General features: G+C 38.7%; 1 protein-coding gene across 4 annotated transcripts in view; it reads left to right on the top strand.

Annotated features, from left to right (window-relative positions):
- Positions 1-23,270, top strand: part of TLE1 (TLE family member 1, transcriptional corepressor) — a 77,458-nt gene that overhangs the window by 16,333 nt on the left and 37,855 nt on the right. Inside the window, exons 5-8 of one of the 4 annotated variants that reach the window (XM_089691111.1) lie at positions 8,050-8,112; positions 9,009-9,083; positions 14,429-14,630; positions 16,675-16,691. In XM_089691111.1, coding sequence (XP_089547237.1) covers positions 8,050-8,112; positions 9,009-9,083; positions 14,429-14,630; positions 16,675-16,691 — 357 coding nt within the window. Of the gene's footprint in view, positions 1-8,049; positions 8,113-9,008; positions 9,114-14,425; positions 14,631-16,674; positions 16,692-23,270 lie in introns of all 4 variants that reach the window. The other 3 variants (XM_089691110.1, XM_089691109.1, XM_089691108.1) reach the window with 3 other exon arrangements.

Here is a 23,270-nt window from a genome sequence, read left to right as displayed (position 1 = left end):
CCCCCTGCCTACCTGTTTCTGCCTATAAAGCATTTTGTTTAGAGTTGTGCATGGAAAATGGAATGAAAATGGAAAAAGCAGCTCCATCTGCCAGCTTGGCAGAGGGGTTGTAGCTCTCCATGGAGCACAAGTGCTGTGACATCGCCAAATTTGTTGTCCATTGATTTCTTTTCTAGTTCTGTAATTAAAGGTCCATACCCAAGTATGGACCTGAGCTGGAGGAAGATTCTGCAAGAGCCAGAACATATCACTTGAAATCCACTGATTGGTGAATACCTTGCCACCTGTTCTGCATTGCGGCAATGTAAAAAGGTGGTGTGTGCTGAAAAAAGTACTGCATGCAGTGCTTTTTTTTCTTTTTTTTTTTTTTTCTTCCCCCCCCCCCCCCCCCCCCCTTCAGGGCAGCGTGAGGCAGTTCACAACATTGCACTGAGCAACAGCCCATTGCACTGAAAGAATAAGTTCATCTTTTAGCAGCATGTTTCTCCTATATTTAGTGTTTAGAATGTAACATGCTCCTATGCTGCCCCTCTCTTTGACAGCAGGCAATGTGGGGCTCCGCCTACACGGCAGTGTAATGCGTTCAATTTCCTGTGAATGAATAGACTACAAGTACCATCTGCCATTATAGCTGACAGCTTGTGGTTCTCAATGAACCGGCAAAGGGCACTGGTGATTCTTTTTGCCAGTTCAATAACTGCCTGCTCATCTGGGAGTTATGGGCCGACAGCTTACTGACCGCTTGCAGGATCCAGGTGTTGCGTCTGCAATTTGCTGTTTTTATCATGCTTTTGTGGTAGTTCTCCGAGGACTACAAGCAGACAACTGCAAAGGCTGTCTGTATTTGTAGTCCATTCATTCACAGTGATCTGTGAATTAATGATGTAGCCATGTGGAGGGAGCCCTGCACAGCTGCATTCTCTTTGAATTGTGGCAGCAAGTATGTAGAGAAGATTACTGGCTTGCTGCCACAAGGAGGCTGGGAAATTGGGGGAGAGGGGTCTGAGGCTGAACATATTACACCCTAAATATGGGCGTAACATGTTTAGAAAGGTGAACTTATCCTTTTAATGTCTGTGTGACACTTCAAAAAAGTTCATTACCCCAAAAAAATGTAAACCATGTGATACGTTGAGATCCAGCTGGACTGTACTGCATACCAGTTGCTGCATTGTAATGCAAAGACTGATGTGAATTGGCCCTCAAATGCAAAAAGATAATAAATGCACATTTTTGTTTATTGCAACATGGGTGCATTTTTTTTTATTTTTTGCAAAAGATAGAAGTCTCCCTTCTTTTTTTTTTTTTTTTTTTTAATACTTGCTAATGTTTACTCAGGCAGATTTACTAAAGGATTTGAGGATAGTCACAAATAAACTGTGTAAGGATTTACTGCAGTTATCCAGTCATGTGAAAAGATGAGGTTGGATAATGTGAAGTCAACATTGCCATAATTTGTGTGAACATTCTAAAATCCTTTTTGGTAAAGCGTTTAATAGTAATTGGTATTCAGTAATAATCATGCTCTTAAAGCCCAAAGCTTTCTTGGGAAGCCACAGTGCATGAGTTTGGATATATTCCTATGTTTGGGTATCAAATTTTATCTACTAGTAGCAAACAAGTATATTTAATGTTTTTTGCCACCCAGTTTTTAAATTTGACTGTTTCTTGGTTGTGTTTTTTGTTTAGACTACTCCCTGTGTTTAAGCTTTACCTACAGTACTTGAAAGTTGTTGGAAACGGGATAACTCTTGGATGTCAGACAAGACTGTGATCCATCAAACTATGGTTGAGAGTTCTGACATACTAAAGATGTATAAGAGCAAAAGCTCTTGACAAGGGAATTATACATGCCAATTGGCTTTATGTCAGCAACATTTACAGCTGTGTGTAAACTGGACAGTTATTTACTATGTCTGCTCCAAAACTGCTGGGAGCATTTTTTTTGAAAAATTAGAATTAGAGGAGTGAAACGTACAGAGACTAAATTTTTATAGTAGGATGAAGTCCAAACATTGCTAAGCGAGTGCAACAACAAACATTTTTACTGGCTCAGCACCAACGTCTGTTATGAAGAAAGTATTCTAGAAGTCATGCAGCAATTGTTAAATGCTACATATGTTCAGATTGCTCTGTAAAAATGTAAGTTGGGATTTTTATACTAGCTGCCAGTGGATGCTATGGAGCAATGCTGACAGCTCTGTTAGATTCTTTCAGACATGGAAGCACAGTTTCTGAACTACTTGGACTGGTAGTCTAGTGGCTTGCTTTGCAGATTTGTACTTTTGTGTTTTATTCCTGAGTGTGGTTCCTAAATCTTAAGTTTATGATTGTATCATTAAGTTACCCTCCTTGCTGTTTTTGGAGTCTTGTATTAAGTTCACCATGTGCCTTGTCAGTTCAGAATTCCTTATTTTATATGTAAAGTGACATTACACAGCACTTTACTTACTACATGGAGTCATTCGTGTCAGTCTCTGTCCTCCATCATTGTAACTTCCTACCACCATGTTGTCCCACTTCTATAGATATGCCTGTGTAGGTCTGTCTGAAAACAGTCCTATCAAAGCATTCCAGCTACCTGCGTCCCGCTGAGGCCAGCTCACAAATACCCTGTAGTGATGAGCAGTTTACGTGCCCATCTAATTGGTTGCTTGGAATGACATCACTTATCCCCTCTGTACTTTTGCGGAAATGAATAGGGCTGCTGAATCAGTTGCGTATGAGGAGCAACTCTGTACCCAAATGGAAGTGTGTTTTTTTTTTTTTTTTTTTTTTTTTCACACATATAGAACTTTCTTTTGGTGGTATTTGATCAGCACTGGCTTGGTGTGTTTTTGTTTTTTATTTTTGTAATAGCATAAGACATTTTGAAGACACTCTACTTTTGGTATAAATTGTATCCAATAAAATAAAATTTCTTTATAAATTTAGGCTAAAAATGTTTTCTGCTACACTTTATTTTTTGTTCTAAAAAAAAATAAAAACCTAAGCAGTGTATATTAAAGTGGGAGTAAATGCCCTTGGTTGAATTTTACCTATAGGAAAGCCTATAATAAGGATTGCCTATAGGTACAGTAAATCTCTCCTAAACGTGCACCGTTTAGGAGATATTTACTCTGGCAGCAGCCAATGACGTGACCTCTGAAGGAACAGCATACCTGTGCCATATTTTCAAAATCCTGTTCTGTAAACAGCAACTCCTGTGTGCATGCACTAGAGTGATGTCAATCGCAGCTTAGCCATTCATACCGCTGAAGCCCGCGAACCCAGAAGGAAGACCGAGTGAAGATGGGAGGTGCCTACAGCGGTTATGGTGTGTGTTGCTGGAATGCTTCAGTTTTAGACAAGTCTGTCATAATGTGCTAGTATATGGTGTATACTAGCACATTGTGACTTAAAGGATAAGTTCAGCTTTTTGACAAATACACATTTTTTTTTTTTTTTTTTGCAGGTAAAAAAATTTGCATTTTATTATTTTGTCTACAGGAGCCTGGAAGGCATTGCAGCAGTGATCAGTAGATCGATGCCATGCAGGTCTCCTGCAGACCTGTCAGAATATCTGCTTGCCATACGGGATGTATAAGCAAGCAGACATTCTGAGAGGAAGCTTCAATGAACTACCACGGTGCTCCACTCCATTGTGGTAGTTCATGGAAAACTACAGTTCAACAGCCGTTAAGGCTGCGGGGACTTGTAGTGAACGAGTGATGCGGCCGTATGTTTTCAAATCTGACAGTACGGGGAAACGTCTCCCCATACCCATCTGTTAAAAAGGGGGGGGGGGGGCGGTGGGTGCGGCTGCAGCTATGGAAACATATCCTTTAAACTGCCCGGGGCCTTATTTTATTTATTTATTTTTTTTTGCTAGTTTACTACTGCTTTAATTGGTTTGTGTGCAAAGTTATAGCATCTTCAAACTATGGTGCATATATATTTGAAAATTTGTCAATCATGATGTGCTCATTTCTTGAGGCCCCGAAATTACCCCTTTTTGGAAAGTGGCCAGTCTGAGGCATGGTGAGTTTTTCAAAGTTGTAATTTTTACTTACAGTATGAATTTTTTACAATTTTTTTTTTTTTTTAACTTTTTTTTTTTTTTTACATTTTGTCAACAGAGTAGCATAGGATCACCATAGAGACTTGTTTATACAGTGAAGATCACTGTATAAGCAATAGTGTTAGCTGCCATGAATGGGCTTCCCTTTCATGAACAGCTTGCTTATGGTTGTAATCTGTGATTGGCTACAGCTAATCACATGGTACAGGTAGCCATGTACCATGTGATTGCTGTGGGCCAATCACAGATGTCAACAGTATGTTAGCTGTTCATGAATGGAAAGCCATTCATGACAGGTTGTTTACATTGATCTTAGCAATCGTATGATAACAATCATAGGAAGCATATGATATCCAATTACCATAATCCGGTGGTCACAGGAGGGGCACTCTGCACACTTCTCACCCAGAACAGGCTGAATCGTGTGTGTTACTGTGTGACTGCGCCTGCAACTGCTGCAGTAAATGTACTGTGAAGGGGCAGCAAGTTGTTAAGGTGTCCTTAGAGAAGCCTTTTTATTCCCAAATGATTTTGAAAACCGACCTCTACATTTTTGTCATATCCTATTTAATATGGCATTATAGAGGAGATGAATGTGGCTACTTTCTTAAGCCTTTTACTCAGGAGACCTTTAAATTTGATTGGCTGCTGCAATTCTAGCAGAATCATTTGATTTGAGAGCAATAGAAAGATAAGATATCCAATTACCCAAATGATTTGCAGGGTTAGCCAACGTTGTCATGGAGACGTGAGTTGGAACAAATTAAATTTTGAGCAATAAAATAATTTTAAAGCTCATTTGGGATCAGTGAAATTTGGCTGTGGCCTATACCTGAATTGATTTCTAGCTTGACATGCTGTTCGACATTGATATACTGTGGGGACTATGATTTCTAAATCCATCAGATTGCATTTCTTTTTTTCTAGTGCTACACAAGTTCAGTATTACATCTTTCATGATAGATATATACTGTAGATAAATAGATATATACACCTATATCATGTTTAACATTATTAGACCTGTCTTTTGAAACTGAAAGTAAAACCTGTATTGCTGTTTGTGTGGTTTCTCCTTAACCAATCAATTAATGGATTCCTGGTTTACATAATGAGTGCCAAGCATTTAAGAAGAGCAGCATGGATTTAAAAAGGAAGAATGCTCATCACTGAGAGCATTTCCCCCTTCCCATGTGTCTGCTGTTAGACAGATGGAGATGAAAATTGCTCTGAGGTCAATAAGCCATTTGCAGCGTTCTCACTGCCTTCGATTTTTCCCTCATCCGCCACACAGATTATCTCAAATGATTCAGTAATGACAAAAAGTGCAACATTGACCTTTATTCCTTTGTGGTTTACAATGTTGCTTGGTATAAATGGCAGGAAGTCCATTTTTCTGTCTAGAAGGACTTTTGAGTTATTGAGCCAGGCCTTTTAACCCCATTCCAGTAACACAAGCCTTATGTGTGCAAGTTTAATAGTAAGTTTATGCACTTTGCAGTTTGTAGGTTTTGAAAACTGTCAAGAATTTTTGTACAAGCAATCATTATTTTAATTTTTAATTAGGACTATGCAGAGTGTGCTCAAGGATGGCCTAAAAGAGGTGGATTTTGACCATTGCTCATGGTTGTCAAGCCATGCAGCACTTCCCCACAGGAAGTGCTTGTTGCTGCACATGGATTTTCCAGGAAATCCTGTGTTTGTCAGCTGATTATTTACTTTACTTTTCTGTAGTTCATATAACATACCTACCAGTAGTGAGAACATTGCAGTATGGCACTCCAAGGACAAGAAGTTCTTTCTTTATTCTTGGTGAGAAGACTGCCCATGTGTGGCATACCTAAGGACTTGCTGGTAGGACCTGACTTTTTGAATGTTTTCTTGTTGTAGTCTCTTCAGCCTCTCAAAATATACTGTGTGTGCTCTCTGTAGGTCCATGCAATCCAAATGCTGCTTTGGGGGTGCTTGAGCTGTAACTTAAAGGTCAAATTAGCATATGAGTGTGCTGGAATTAATGCAAATCAGTTGTGTGTGCCAGCAGCTCTACTGCATTTGAGAAAGGGACATGGTAGCCTTAAATATTGTGCTATACCTTTTTAACCTATATAAATATGCTCTCACACCAGTAAAAGGGACAATTCGAAAATCAGGTGAACCACCATTGTGCTTCATTATTGAGCCATTTCACTTTGGCAAGTGGACCCCAATGGTTTTTGTGAGCTGTTAATGGAGGAATCAACAAAGTACTTATGTTGGTAATTAAAGGTGCTGTGTATTTGATTTGTCAATTCTTTTTTTGAGTCCACTTTTAAGAATACAAATGTGGATGTGATTTGTAAGAGAATTTGGATAATAGTAGGGCGAGCACTACTGTATTCAATAGATGAGCAGCCCCTGGATTTTTGCCCACGTATAAAGAAACTGCTTTTTTTTGTTTGAAGACTTCAGTAGATACACCAGGCTGGCGGATTTCAGTTGTCCAGTGGGATGCTGCAAAGAGCACTTAAACATTGCATAGATGGATATTGTGTGTGTGTGGTTTTGCTTTAACATTATGCTGCTTCTTTACTGTATAACCCAAAGATTTAGGGGGAAAAAAATCATTTTTGCAAGATACAACCAGCAGTTACTGATGAATTAAGTGTTTCAAAATTTGAGTCTCATTTAGGCTATTTGTTATACAATTGTGCATTGTTCATGCTAAATGTAGTTACAAAACTGAAGTTACTCTGTACATTGCCATATGTAAATAAAGGGTGTACAATGGCTCTTTTCACTTGTACAGAAAGTATGAAATGCTTGTGAAGCGATGTGCCTCATAAGCCAAATGATTCATAGAAAATGATGAATAACCCCTGCCTTTCTCACTGGCTGAAAGCCTGTCTATTGCGTTGCTTTTGTAATTATGCTAAGTATGCCTCTTTCACATAAACGGCAACGTAAAACTTATGCACTCGCACAACCGCTAGAAAACATGTCAGGCATTTCACCCATTGTTTAACAAGAACAATCAAAATACCAAATGGGCTTACCTCCAAGTCCCTCCTTAATGCTAGAAAGTACAGTAGAAGGTTTTCCCCTTTTAATTGCAATGATCCTTAAGATAGGGCAGCTCTTGAGTGAAGGGCACAGCTAAAAGCTTGTCATTTGCAAATAAACCCATCGTTCAGATAGCAAGAACCAATGACTAAAGTTGTATTTCTGCACTTTGATGGGCTGTACACTTGAGCCTACTATTAAAAATGAACACACTCAAGAGACTCAGCATTAAGAACATAAACAATTAAGGGCTCTTGAGATGTTCTGAGAGCTGCCATACAGACACAAGAGCCTTTTCCTGACATTGTGGGCTGAGGTTTATGGTGCCAAAGAACTTGGACAATTATTACTACTTAGTCTGCCAAAGCTTCAAGTAGTAAGGATTTTTCTGCTTATCTTGATTTGCAGTGCAGGGCAGAATATGCACATCAGAATTTCTTCTTTTAAACAAGGTTTTTTGACAGTAACCGTAAAAATCTGAAGCATTACATTCATATTTATGAATTTGGTGTACTTAGACAGTGCTAAAAAAGGTAAACATTCAAAAAGCATGGCCATTATGCTTGGGTTTTTTCTCATTGGTCTTGTTTCCAGGCTTTACTATGTACAGGTCTTTTAAACCACACTCCAGGTTCCCTTATCCTCAAAGCAGTATGGAAATGTTTGCCCAGGTCGCTTTTGTAATCTTGCCATTTTGGGGAGCAGTTGGCAGATATTTTTAGTATTGTGCTGCAATCCAGTGGTCTTAACACATTTAATGCACTTCTCATGCAATTTGAAGTTTGCAATTTTTAGTGCTAGTTGATGGAACACCAAGATGAACTTTTTTTTTGTGGTAGTGACCAATATTTGACTATGAACATGCTTGCATGAGCTGTACTCTCCTGTGGTAGTTCATAGAAGTGTTCTATTTTATGCATTTCATTGCTGATGTGATTTCTCTTCCCTTGCAGACAGAAATTGCCAAGCGACTGAACACAATCTGTGCACAAGTCATCCCATTTCTTTCTCAGGAAGTAAGTAAAATGCTGCTTGCTAAAGTGCAATTATGCCACTTCTCTGTTTGCAGATTAGTTGGCTTTACAATGTTAATTTTATCGCGTTGCAGAAGTGTGAAGAACATCTGTTCTAGTTATAATGTTTGGAGCTCCCTGCTACTTCATTTAACAGATTGCAGGCCAGCCTCTAGAAACTGAGAATGTGGACAGTTCTATAGTTTACAAATGACAAAATTCTAATTACTAGACCAAACTAGGCGGAGTATTGCTTGCATCTGTCTTGCTGAAACTGTTTCATAGACCAAAATTCATTAAAACGTCACACATTTTTAGAGTTTAGTCAAGTAGTGGAACCTTAGACATGTGTTCGTTATCTTTAAGATCTTCAGACCTCTACCTCCAGGTCCATTTTATGTTCCCTAAAAGTGGAACAGCAGCCAAATATTTATTTGATGTGTTTTTCTTTGTTTTTTTTTTTTGAGGGGGGGGGGGGGGTTGTTGACACCAAGACAGTGAAGTATGAGGTGAAATCTCCCCCAATAGAAGACAGAGCTATAAACATGCTATCTAAACTGCAAAATAAGCCTGGTTGACAACCACCTTCCTTTTGATTGTTAAACCTTTCCAATATAATTATAAGTGAAAGTTATTTCTCTGAATTTTCTTAGGATTTCCTTACTGTGTTTTGACAGGAAATAAGGGGAAATCTAACAGGGACATACAAAAACCCTATGGAAAATCCTAAGCATCAGTGCTTTAGCTAAAGAAAAAAAATCATGTTAACTATTTATTTTGCCCTGGGTAAAATGGATGTTAAGTAGGAACCATAGTTACTAGCATATGACTGCAGACGAGTACCTGACAATTCAAGCTCCTGAGTAATTCCCCTCAAAATTATTCTGTTTTATTTGCAGCATCAACAACAGGTGGCTCAGGCCGTAGAACGTGCCAAACAAGTGACAATGGCAGAGTTGAATGCCATCATCGGGGTACGTGGCCTTCCAGGTCTACCTCCTACAGTGTGTATAACTAGCTTTCTCTACTTGTTTTAAATATTGTGTACGTTAAGGTATGCTTGTTGTGGAAATGCAACTAACACATGGTGATTTTGTGAAAGTGAGTGAATAGAGCCAGGGGTGGACTGACAACTCATGGGGCCACCAGGCAATAGGGGATCATGGGACCCCTGTGTCCTTGGCCAAACTCAAAAAAGCCTATGAAAAAGGTACCAGGGGCATCTCATGGGGCCCTCGGGCAGTTCCCAAGTTTCCAAATGGTCAGTCCGCCCCTGAATAGAGCATAGGAATATTAATGTTGTACTGAGTATGCCATATGTTTATGAGCAGTGGATACCTGCCTGAGCATGTTCCTTTTTTTAACTTTTTCTTTAAAAAGTTTTTACAAACTTTTTCCTCCCTGAAATGGGGAGCTTCAGTGGATTTTCAGCTTACGTTTTATTCAAGCCGCTTTATTACACTTTACAGCAGGCAAACTTTATGCATTTTGCAGCATTCTCCATCGCTGCCAAAATGCAAGTACCTTCCCAACCTTTTAAATGATCCTTTTTCACATCAGCACATTGTGTGTCGTGTGGTTTTTTTTTTTTTTTTTCTTCTTCTTCTTCTCCTCCTTCTTAAAGAAACTTGAATAGGTTATTTTTTCACAGAACTAAATACATCTAAATGTAAGAAATATGGATTCAACTGATGTGAACACAGCTTTGCGTATATATCTTATTCAAATAGATATGGTGTAACCCTTTAAACCACGACTGAGTATGTAAAGGAGCTCAGTGGTACTGGAATAAAGCCTGCCATCTGGTGGATTCTTCCTAGAGCCATCAGTACATGTATGCTATCTGATTTCTGCTTCTCTTCTTCAGATAGATATACATTTTTTTGGGGGGGGTGGTGCTGGTGGAATAACCTAGCCTGCAACACATTGGAGTAAATTAGTGCGGCTTGAGATGACTGTAGGGGATGGCCAAATTCATCTCTAGTTGTAGGGCTGGTACAGAGAATTTCAATACACTTGAAATTTTAATCAAATTTTGAAAAGTGGTATGTTGTGTGAATAGCGATTAAATCTACTTTGCATGGAACATTTATATTATTTCTTGTCCAGAAAGCGGAGGTGAAAATATATCTTTATTTTTACCAATCCTTCTTTTTTTTTTTTTTTTGGCAGTGGGGGGGGGCATCTTTGATTTATCCTCTCATCAGTAAAACAGAACAAATGTGGATCATTAGCTTATTCCATTGTGGTTAATAAAACCCCCACTCTTAACCTGATTCAGATTCTACCCCCTCTTTGTGACATTGGACATTGATGAATTGGTCCCTGAGGGCCTGGTCAGCCATTGCTCAACCCAACCCCCTCACACCGCCCCCCCCCCCCTTCGCTTCCTGCATATCTGTCCTGGGATAGTGATAACCTAGAGCAGTTTGTCAGTCCCATCAACATATTTAATTATATCAGATAACGTAAGTTTACAGTCTTTAGTAGGGCTGCAGGTTTTTTTTTTTTTTTTGTCGTTTTAATCTGTTTATTGGGCAGTCCTGCCTCTGTCAATCACAAGTTATTTGTTACGCATTAATGAATTCTCTGAAACATGTATTCCTCCCTCTGTGTGAATTCAATTATTCCCGCCACATCACGTCTTGAGTATTTCTGCTGGTTTTCTGGCCTCCCAGCACAAGCAGGAAAAAGTAGCCGAAACAAGGAGCTGCCCTTTATGATTTTATTCATGCGTGCGGCTTGAGCTGATTCAAATTACCCATTTATCAATTTATGTTAATTGCTGGTGAGAAGATGCCCTGCTGGTCTTTATGGTTCCCTTAGACACTTTGTAATGATAATTAGACATGCTGCTGTATGGATTAACAGTGCCATAGTCCAGTGACGTCTACAGACAATGGGACCAGTTAATCCATCTGTGCTTAAAATTACATCCCAACTGGAGATGGAGGAAAAAAAAAACCCATAAAAAACGCGGGAGGATTAGTGCTGATAAAAGAATGAGTCTCAGCTTGAAAACTCTCCTTTCATCAGTTTCTCAATTGCAGATCTGCAGTTGGTTTGCCTGTGGTAAGCCATTGGCAGTCAATTAGGTGAAATAAACTGGGAGGGTGACCTTCATTTCCTTTTAATAGCTTTTTCCTCCCTGAAATGGGGAGCTTCAGTGGATTTTCAGCTTACGTTTTATTCAAGCCGCTTTATTACACTTGACAGCTTAGCCTTGCATAAACATTCCCTCCCCTAACCTTCTCCACTCTACCTCCCTCGCCCTAAACACTGCCTCATTTACATCCCCCTTCCTCCCCCCGTTTCTCAACAGCAGCCTTGTTTCAGGTTTGAGCTGATATTGAACCAGCCAGAAATCAATATGCATAAGTTATTCAATAATCATAATGTTTGGTGGGTGCATTGTATTATAGTGTGCTGATCTTTACCCCTTACAAATGTCCATGTATCCACTGGCTAGATTTGTGCAGCAGTGCTTTTAGGTACATTGAGATCGATAGATCAATCGATCTAATAAATATAAAGTATGTGTGTATAACATTTTATATTTGCATTTGACTAAAGTGTGTTGGGTGGTTTACTTTTTTTTTTTTTTTTTTTTCTTTTTTTTTTTTTTCTTTTCTCTTTATACTCCCTTCATTAAATTATCTGTGGCAACGCAATAAGTCTCATGCTCAGGCATATGCTTGACTTGCTTGAAAGAGCCTTTGTGCATCCTGCAGAATCAGAGGAGCAGAAAATTGGGTTGACAATTCTGTGGACCTTTGCTCCCTTTTCATTGAAAATGCAGTGTGTCAACCTGTCTCCCCAGAGGGGAGGAGGCATGAGGAGCCTGTCTGTTGCTACAAGCAGCAGCTGCATTGAAAGTATGCACTGCCCAGTTTGATAGCAGCTGTCAGTATTGTTGAGCAGGCTGACTTAGTAGGCAGAACAATAGAGGGGGGGCATGCTCCTAAGGAGCAGCGTCATTCACGCTGAGAAAAGAAATAGTAATTTAACGGTTTAGACACCTATTATGAGTGTGAAAGATCAGGAGTTTTATCATGCAAATAAGCCAGACATAATTCCCCCTCTAGTGTGTGGTTGAGTTTTCCAGAAAAAACTAGTTTCTGGTAGTGTCCTAGATTCTGTGTAGGGGTTAAATGACTCACTTAAGTTAAAAATTAAAAAATAAAAATACTGTAACTGCAGGGAAGTTGTAGAAGGCCAGATAATTGATGTTTTTGAATGAATGGCAGTTTTAAGTATATAACTAGCTGTATGCCTTAGCAGGGGTGGACTGACAACTCATGGGGCCTCCGGGCAATAGGAGATCATGGGGCCCCTGTGTCAAAGCACACCCTAAAAAGTCTATAAAATAGGTAACGGGCATTTCATAGGGCCCCCTAATGACCTCAGGCAGTGCCCAAGTGCTCGAGTGGTCAGTCCGCCCCGTGCCATAGGCCTAAATTGTGTATAAAAAGTGCATGTGTATCCTCACCGTTGTGTACATCTACGCAAGCTGCTTTTGTGGACTAGCCACTTAACTGGCAGCATGCATAGCAAGATGGTTGTATAGGTTTTCTGGCACACTTTCCTACATATGCTGTGATCTGTACTTGCAGAATGTTTTATGATGGACAAGCATTCTGTCAAACGGCTGCTTGTTCTGAGCCAGCACCAGTGGATTGAGTTGTCTGCCTTCAAACAGGCTCGCTTTGCATGAGGTGATTGGCTAAAGGATTAGCAAGATGCTGGTTTATTTCGCTCCTTGACTGTGGTTGCCAGCTATATCTAGGATTGTAGTGTGTGAAGCTTAAAAGGATGAGGTTAACCTCTTGAGGGTTTATTTGTGTGAGTATCTAGTTAATCCTTGAAAAGCCTATGAATAACTAGGTTGCATGTATCGTCATAATGGAAACCTGCAACAAATCGTCTATCATATTTTGTCATCCTATAAGAAACAAGATGCAGATGAAAGAATGTCAATTGTTTGTTCATTCTTGCTTTCTTATTTATAAATCTTTTTTTTACTCCTGTTGTAATTTCTAATGCTATGCAACCAGAGATTAAAAGAACTGAGGGAGCAGTGAGACATTCATCAAGAGTACCCGCCTAGGCTTGATCTATCTGTTCAGCTCCTCCACTTATAGAAGCCGTACTACAGCTTCTGTGAATGGATGGTGCAGACCATTCAGTTGTCTGCATGTTTTCCATTCATAGATCAGGTTTCATTCATAGGGGTTATTTTTATTTTGACTAAACGTAGGCTTTAACTGCTGTTCTTACTAGTAGATCTTTTGATTTTTTTCATTCATTTTAACAGAGTGAAACTGCAGAGTAGCTATTCTCGTGTGAACAGGGTAATCTTGGATGGACTTTAAGCAACAAACGGAATGCCTAACTCCAACTTTTAAAGCCGTTACAGCAATAAGTGTTTTTTCAAATTAAAAAAAAAAACACAAAATATGCTTTGCACTGTGAGCACCCCAAGGCCTCTTGCACACTGCAGTTTGAAATAGCCCAATACAATGTTTTTTAATGATCTGAAATGCAGCCCATTGTACACATGGACACCTAAACAAGTACTGTGTGTTACTGGGTAAAAAAGAAAAAACATTGAAAGATCAACGGTCCTAGTCATTGTTTTTGTGCTGTGCATGCAAATAAACGCATATGAGCATGAGATTTAATGTGATTGGCATATTGTGCGCGTGAATACGTGCAAAACAAATGTCTGAAATGACGTCCGAAAATGCTGATGCTCAAACACAAGTACCGTGTGAAAGAGGCCTCACCAGTATACTAGCTTGTCTCAAACTCTAGAACTGTCAGTTTTTTTGCTGGACAACTTTGAAGGGATTTCTCCCTTTCCGTTGTAGCTATGGGACAGTGTTTTGAAAGGCAAAAAACTTCAGCGCTAATGGGTTATATAACCCTCCCTTACTCCATCCAAAATGAGAAAAAAAATTCCTTTAATTTTGCTCTTATGGGCAGTTTCCAAAACAGCTGTTGGTTTTGCAGTTGCTCTGTGTCAGTAATGTGTGCTTTATGAAAGCTTTTATAGAAGGTATTCTTTGTAGGCGAGTTCAGTGAGTGGTGAGTTACTTCTAAAAGAGGTTACTTGGATTGCATCATTTTGTTAAGCACGCAACTGTCCCTTTTTTTTATCTTTATGTTTATGTTTGGGGTTTTACTTCCCTTTTTTGTTTTTATAGTTTCATACATGTATGTAATATATGTACACTGAAATAAATTAATTGTGTTTTTTGTTTTTTTCCTTCTTTCTTGTTTGAAATCCATCTCTGGGTATTTATCATTACCACAGCAGCAGCAGTTGCAAGCTCAGCATTTATCCCATAGTCATGGACCACCAGTGCCTCTTACACCACATCCTTCAGGACTTCAGCCACCTGGCATTCCTCCACTAGGAAGCAGTGCAGGCCTCCTTGCCCTTTCTAATGCTCTAGGTGGACAGTCTCACCTTGCATTAAAAGATGACAAGAAACATCATGACACAGACCATCACAGAGGTGAGAGGCACGGAAAACCCACCTAGGATGTCTTGACGTTAATTCCATCATCGTATTTTGCCTTCTTTTCCTCTTAGTTGATACCTTTAGATTTTCAACTTTGCAGATTACCTTCATCATATTCTGCACGTGCATTCCATATTTTAAGTACACTTTTTAATGGGGATTGGTGAATTTGGCCTTGTGTACTTTATTTTTTTTATGTAAGTTTTTTTTTTTTTTATGGCCCAAGGAACACCCCTTCAGAAACCCTTTTACAAGAGAACCTGTTAGGTTATACAAGTGTTTTGAAATCCACAATACACACCAAGGTGGTGTTGGTTGGAACTTTTGATCTTTAATACTAAAGAGGGGTGAATTTCTATGAGTGTCATTTTGACTTTTAACAAATTTTGTTTTTTATTTGTAGTCCTATAGCACTGTATTTAAAGTTGATCTATAGAGTGGGCATACAGTTTTTGATGTTAGTGGTACATCTAAATAGTCATAAAATTCCTGAGGCACCCAGAAAAACAAACTTTTCAGGTCTGGAAAAAATAGTTGCGCAGTTAGGGAAAATCCGGCATATTGGCAGAGCTCCAGAGGGAGCCAGGCTGCTACAGTATTTAGATGTTTCTGTTTATGGGCCCAGGTGAAAGCAGGCTTATTGTATGCCCACACTACAGCTTTTCTTATCTCTATCCATCAATGCGTGTGTGGTGTTTTTTTTTTTTTTTTTTTTTTTTTTTTTTTGTCATAGCATACATGCCGATACCTATTTTGGTAGATTTGTAGTTTAAACTTTTTTTTTTTTTAGTTTCCTGCATGTATATTTCCTACTGGTGTTCTGATCCATTTCACCTACTAAACAGCACTCCTTCCTCACAACAAATTAAATGTGTATATTTTGCTGGTAGCATTGATACTTTTCAAAACTGTACAGTGTATTTATGTGTTCGGTCATTTGACACTGAAATTTGTTTTTACTGTTTAAGGGGTTGTTATACCTGTTTGTGAACTTTGACGAGATCCCATCTCTATGTTTAAAAAAAAAAAAAAATGCTTTTGTCTACATGCCTTGGAGTCTCTTGCTCTTCAAACTCCTCTTACGGTCCTTTTTGTAATACTAGTAAATAGCCAGAGCAGATGGTTAGATCTGGGAACTCCATCACAGAGATTTTACCCACCACAGTACCTAAAAGCTAATGTACATTCTGAATCGTTCTGAAAACAGAAATATCAGTTTTGAGTTGGCAGACCCTATTAAGAGGTGCTCAGACGCATATGGATTTAAACATTTTGCTCCATGTGTTGACTAAGACTAATTGCTTTGGTCTAGCTAGTGGAGGAAGTTGTTCAGTAAACTAATGGTGTGACTTTAACTACATATATGGGGTGAGCAACTACATATATTGAGAAATAGTTACCCTTAACCCCAGTGTTCACAGTAGAACCTACATCTGCCCTTTGCAAACGAATGCCTGAGAATTCAAAGGGCTGCACATAAAACAAATTAAACATTTGTGACCTTGTGTCTTAGTAAGCCTTGGAGTTCTGTAATTAACATTCTAACTTCTGACTCCTTCTAGGCAGCTTCCAATCACTTGCATTTTATTTAACAAGAAAATGCACTATTCTGATTGTTGAATACAATGTATTAACTTAAACCGTGAACCCTGACTAAGGGTTCCTCTCTTTCTATATTTCATTATAACATGCAGTGCAGTGTGCTGCAGATTGGAGGTTGGTAGTATGGGTTGTCTATTCTGATAAGATCATACTTTTTATTATATCTGAATAAAAGGGCTTACAAATAGTATATTTGCACTTTAATGTGTGTCACTTTGTACAGTGGTTTTATGTCATCTACCAGCCTTTCTGCACAATTATGTTATGTGAATATTGCTTGTATTTGAAATATGCACATTTTTATTTTGCAAAATAAAATACATTTTAAAACTTTAGAGACTTGACTTCTAATTTTTTCCTTTTTATTTTTCTTTTACTCTTGCCTGTTTGTCTGAACGGATATATGTCTGTGCGTTTCTGGGTTCTTCGTGAGCAGAGAGAGAGCCAGGAACAGTAAGTAGTCTTTGTTTCTTGCTAACATTTTCACATTTTTCACTCGGTTATAAGACTTAACAAATGACTCTGCTAAATTACTATCTCTCAATGGGGCGAGGCAAGTCTCCTGTGTACCTGATGATTGCATTGGAAAGGTGAAAGGAGGTGGGAATCTGGTTCCTTAACACTACATTCACTCCAACGTTCATGCATTTTCGGTGTTTTTCTGGTGACTTACAAGTTTACTTGACAAAATGCCTGTCGCTGTACCAAAAATGCAGTGTTAAGGCTTTTTTTCCTGCCTAATGGTGTAAGGAAAGCAAATAAGGATCAGCATTCCCTTTAGAAGACCATATATTATCTGTTGTTCATGCATATGCTAACGCTAAAAATGCATGCTTGCACAGTGGCAGGTTGAATCGTGATTTTTCTACATTTTCCAGTGCTGGAAAAATTATTGGACATATGGAAAACCATTGTTTCCAATACAGCTCATGATAAATATACAAGAATTAGTATATGTTCTAGTAAGGGTTAGAAACTCTACTCTATTTTCTTTACTATTTGAGGATCCAGACAATAAGTGTGGGTAACTTTCCATCAGCAACACACAGACAGAAAATGCTCCTCTTTAGTAGAGAAGGGAAGGCCAGAACTAGATTTTTATTTCTCCATTCCCCTGTGGCACAGTTTTCCTCACTTCCTGTTGGTGAAAATGTTCTCTGCAAAGCAGTGAGTTTACATGGAGCCCTGAGTAGTAATACTAAAACAGACATTCTCATCCTCCACTATTCAAAGCTAGAAAAAGTAGGCTTTTTTTTTTCCTCATCCTTTGAGAAACTGGGGATTATATTGACTGGGGAAGATATCTTGAACCCTGAAATTCTGTCCAGTCATCCATTGAGCACATACTGAGCGTGATGTTTAACTAGTTTATATTGGTGTTCTCTGTTAGCCCAACAGCAAAGATTCCCAGTCCATTCTCTCTTCTCGTGAATTCTCTGCAATAGTCCTATTGACTGCAATGACTACCTAAGATTTTGTGGTTTCAGGTAAATTGGTGCTAAACAGCCACCTCATGTTCCAGCACAGCTTGTCTGTGTTGTGGAAGGGAGACCCACTTGCTAATGTGGTCCACAGTCAGAGTTATAGACTGCAGTCAAAATGTTCTCATAAAGTCTAGTTTTAAACCTCCTCTAGCTGATTGTATACGCTGCTGAGGTTTAAGTTTTTTCCCATGCAGTACCACTTACTGACACAAATGTTGACTCTGACGTTCTCCAGCTTCTGTAGTACATCAGGGCAGTTAGGGGATTCGTTTAAATGTTAACCTTTTTAGTTGTGTGTATTAGCCCTCTAAAATGTATTAATTTAAGTACAAATGACTTATACAGAGTCTTCTCTGCTTTTCTGCTGTATAGGGCTTAATTGGAGCTAGAACCCTTCAATGTGTTTTTGTTAAGCCTTCACATCTATATTAGGCAAACAAAACTGTGATCGCTCTGCATATACAAGCAAACTGTTGGACTTTGCCCACTTAGCTCTTGTGGGATGGGGGTTCCTTATGCTGTGATTCAGTTGTCTACTGGGGACCGCCTCTGACCAATGGGTCACTAAAATCCATTATTTTTCCCCCTCTGCTAAATCCAACATTGACATGCTGGACTTCCCTGGTTTGGCCAGGATCAATCTGCAGATCAACTAGTAGATTTTGTGTCCTCTCTGAAGGAAGGAATCATTTGCAACTTGTTCACCTTTGTGGCTCTTTCTCTGTGTTCTATCGCTTGCTTCAGTTGTTCTACCACTAAGTATATTATAAAGTATTCCCTTTCTTCAGTGACTTCGTTACAAATTTTTGAAATGCCAAATCCTTGATGTGATCAATTATCTTTAAAGAGAGAGAGCTCTCTGCTACTCTGAGTGATCCCTTGCTTAGAGTATATTTGGACAAATGGATGCAAGTTTTTTTTTGTTTTTTTTTAATTACATTTCAAAGAATGTGTGGGAAATCTGGCACAAAAGGATTCTCAGCTGAGGAAACCTGCAAAATGGTCTAACACCCCCCCCCCCCCAACTGTTTAAATGTTCCTTTCATTTTTCCCATTTCACGTACAGAGGTCTGGCACTCAATCTGACAAGGGTGGACACCACTTTTCAGAGTCTGGGACATTTTGTTAACCTTTGCAGACTCTTGGACAATTTGCATCTCCGATGCTTGGGTGCAAAAGGTAGTATACCAGAACTTCAAATTAGTTTCACCCCTTGCCCCCTCTTCCTGTATCTATGCATCAGTGCACAAATTACAAATCTACAACAGGCCCTCAGTATCAACATATCAACTTGTTCACTGTTTTCATACCCACAGGGGGCATTTACATAGTCTTGGAATCTCAGGGTTCTGATAGGCTTCATTCAAACCCGGAAATTCCTCAGGGAATTCCATTTTTCTTTTCTTTTTTACCTGGGAAATGTTTGATTTTTAGGGATACATACCTGCACATCACCATTTTTCCCAGTACATCTATGTTTCTGCATGGCACCTATATTACTAGTTTGTAGCTCTGCCTTTCAATTTGCATCTGAGGAGATTACCAAGGTGCTAGCCGTACCAATAGCCCTGCTAAATAGTAGGTGGTGTTGAGGCCCTGGACTTCCTTGTTGCCCATGTTTTTGCCCTGTTTAAGTCACCTGGGACATTGTTTTTCTGTCCCTCTGGTTCCATTTCATCTTCAGGTTTCACTCCATTTTCTGAATGCAGTTTGGGCTATAAGAATCTATCCCCCAGCTACAGCTTTTTTCAGGAATACTTTTTTTTTTTTTTTTTTTTATCTTTGATAAATTCCAGAACAGTGCTCTGGCTTACATTCCACCATTTCTAGATCACTAGGGCAGACCATCATCCAAACTGATGCCATTAAATATCAGGTTCCACCCTTTCCTTTTCAGGTGCATTCTATTCTGAGAGGGGTTCTACCAGATGCATACTCAGGCCTCATCTGATTCTTGCTTTTGGCATTGGGTCCTTCAGACTGCAGGCAGTCCCCAAGGGCTTTTTTTTTTTTTTTTTTTTTTAATCGATCTGTTAACCTTCGTTCCTATGTTAGCCACTCCTCTGTCAGACTGCTTTTGGATGTCATGACAGTGTAAAACTTTTTGTATCCTCAAGGGACAAAAAAGTGAAAAATAGAATTTCTGTACTCACAATAAAATTTACTTCCAGTTCATCGTGGGACACGGGTTCCTTCCTTCTGTGTCTTTCTATTTTCTTGCTATCTGCACTCCTTTACTACAAATGGCATGATGGTTGTGGGCCAGGATATTCTATGCTGGCTTTTTTTTTTTTTGCTTTTGAAAGGGTTTCTCCTGCAGGCGTCAGTATAGCCTGATAGTCTAAGAATTCCTGTTTCCCTTAGGGATACCAGGTAATTGATTTTTATGGTGAGTACAAAAATCGTATTTTGGCCTGACACTTTTTTTAAGGTATGAAAATACATGCACAAGAGCTTGGCACCAACTACCAGTCCTTGGGGCCTTGTAGCTAAAAGATTTCTGTAACCTAACAACCCTGTTTTGGAAAAGCTTTGCCTTTAGTAAATAATGGCCTTTTTGAAGTGTAAACTTTTTATTTAGGCCCTGCAGGGAATTGCAGCAGCTCACTCTATTCCAGGTGTCATTTGTCATTTTATACACACCTCTCCCTTTGCTGACTTGACATAATGATTAAGTAGCAAAGAAATGCAGATGACTTCATCTATTGCACTGGAAGCATTTTGAGATCAATCCCTTGTTATCTTAACTATCTATATACAACAGTGCTTCTGTTTTACAGGTTAGTACAACTGTTGCCTTATAATGTAGAATATGTAATTAAATACTTGTTCTGCAGGCTAATCTAGTGCGTTTTTTTTTTTCTCTTTTAGAAGTTAAATAATTCCCTTTTTGAAAACCTATTTTGTATAGAATTTAAATGTTTATTCAATTATTGATGTTTAATCACTTTTGGTGCTGGAGCTTTTTTTTTATTTAATTTTTTGCACACATTTAAGAATCTGTATTTTTGGCTATAAAATTACTTAAAATCCCCAAAACATTATTTCTGTAATTTATGCCACACACTATTTGTTTATCAATTGCACAATATAATTCCCAACTTTACGGTAAAACATAAAAGATGCGGTTCGTTGAGTACCAAACAAGTTTTAAAATAAAATTGTGTACTCCTATACTATTGCAAAAACTTATGGTACCCAAAACTCTCCTTCTGTGACTATTTAAAAGCTGTTACAGCTAATCTGTTAAGAGGTAACTGTGAGCTATGTTACTAGAATTATTTTTCTCTCCGATGTTTCTGGTGATACCTCGCATGTGTGGGGCAATTGTGGTTTACCTACATGTGTAGTGTGTGTGGTTTTTTTTGTTTGTTTTTTTGTTTTTTTACCCAGCTTTTAATTTTATTTACCTTTTTGATTGCCATCCCAAGGGGTTATCTAACCCTCATGTTATAGCACTCGGCAGGGGACAGGTCCTTTTTATGGAGACATTGGGGGGGGGTCTGTTGGACTCCCAGGGCCTCCCTTTCCATTGAAAACAAAGTGTATGCTTAGATAAAGCCAGAGAACTGTCTGCCAAGGAGTGACCGTTCGGAAACTGCAAGTAATGAAATAGTCATCGCTTTCAGCTTCATTCACTGCAAAGGGGATCAAGGATGCCAAAATGGGAGGAGACAATTCCTTTTGTCTCCTCCCATTTTTGCATCCAGGAGAGCCCTGGAACCAGTGCCCAGATCACTTTTTTGCTTTACAACCGGAAGCCGGCTGAGAAAAATGGGCATGAGTTTATGGCTGCTACTGTGGCTGAACATGTTTAAAGCATGTTTAAAACAAAGGGCTGACCAGTTCTTTGGGTTTGGTGGCTGCATTTAGTTGTTGGTTTTTTTTTTTTTTTTTTTTCTTCCCAGGATTTTTTTCTTTTTCCACTTTCCTTGTTATTACTAATATGGGCAGGATTTCATAGTCCTCAGCAGAAAACATTGTAACTGATAAGAATGCAGTACAGGCAGTTATCAGCTACCCAGTTTTCTGCAAAGAGCAACAGTTTTATTTTGTTTTTTTTGTGTGCAATTATCAAGCAGAAATGACAAAACTCTTTCAAAAATATACGTGAAAGACCAAAATGGACCAAATAAGAGTAGTTCATTGTTGGGGTTTACATATCCTAACATTGATTTTCTTAACATTTGGAATGCTTTAACATTTTTTGCATAGGTGGCAGTATTTTGCCTCATTGAACATAAACTTTGCAACAATCTGGATAAATAAGGAGTTAAAGTATATCTACAGCCAAAACTTTTCACTTTAGGATAGGGAATGGTCACTTTGTCAGGTTTATATCCCTGCTCTGGAGATTACTCTTTTATTTCCTAGTAACCATTTTCAGAGAGAGACAGTGGGGGAAATTCAATGGGAGAATCTTCCAATGTGGACACCTGATCTGGTGGCATTTTGGAAATGGATGCGAAGGGAAATTAATAGAAGTACATGGACTACAAAAAAGGCAGGTTTTAATTCCTCACCTGCTAGATTTAAAATTTAAGTTTTTTTTTTTGTTTTGTTTTTTTTAATTTAGAGAGCAATAACAAGCATGTCCATAAAAGCGTACAAACATATTGGGGACCACTCAACAGTCTGCTAGTGGTCTGCCAGTCTTGGTGAGCAATCTGCTCCTCAGACCACATTTACTGTAATTTTTTGTTATTTTACATTTCTAATCTGTTTCCGGTCTTGCGTGGCAGCTTCAGCTTATGGATTTTTACCATTGCTTACACACAACCACGAAAATTCACAACATAGTTGAAATGTTTGGTAGCCTGTCTGCTGATTTCTCTACCCAATTTCTGAAATGCTTATCTGCCTGTTTTGTGGCAATACTAAAAGTATATTTTAAATTATAATCATCTTGACCTTTTCACTAATGACAGTAAGCGTCAGACCATGTGCATATATTGAGGGTTCAGAGGTCTATTGCTGTTCTTTTTCACTGTGTAATGAGCAGATCCATCATCCTAATGTTCAGAATTGGCTCACTAGTAAGGTAATGTAAATTGGTACCAGGTGTGAGCTTGGGAGTGTTCTGTACTGCTTTACAGTTTTTGCTTAGTATTTTGCCATAGTGTGTCACACACTACATAATGTTTTATTTCTCTTAATTCCTTCTCACTTTAAAGGATGTTGGTTGAAGGTTGAGAAAAAGTATTTTTTTGTTTTTTTGGGGTTTTTTTCGGTGAATATTCAATATTGTGTATGTACATTTCCCAATTCCATGCCTAGCTGTAGGCTCGTCTGTTTTGAAATGAAATGTAAACCCATTCATTAAATATGCATATATGCTTTAACATAACTTAATTTCAAGTCTTTCAGTATTTTTATATATCTGTAGCTTTTATTTGCATAATACTTATCGATCCTTTGTTCGGGCACTTCCTGCTTTAGGGTGACATCACTGTCCCATTTCTTCTAGTTATGCACCTGCATTGTCACCCTGTTAAACTCTCCTATTGGACAAAACAAGTGGCTAAGATGATACTCCTTGCACAGCTAT

The sequence above is a fragment of the Staurois parvus genome, unplaced genomic scaffold (genome assembly GCF_062004578.1).
Source record: "Staurois parvus isolate SC_StPar_1 unplaced genomic scaffold, SC_StPar_1.0 ptg000549l, whole genome shotgun sequence".
In the NCBI taxonomy this organism is placed as follows: Eukaryota; Metazoa; Chordata; class Amphibia; order Anura; family Ranidae; genus Staurois; species Staurois parvus.
This window is presented reverse-complemented; position numbering and strand designations above follow the sequence as displayed.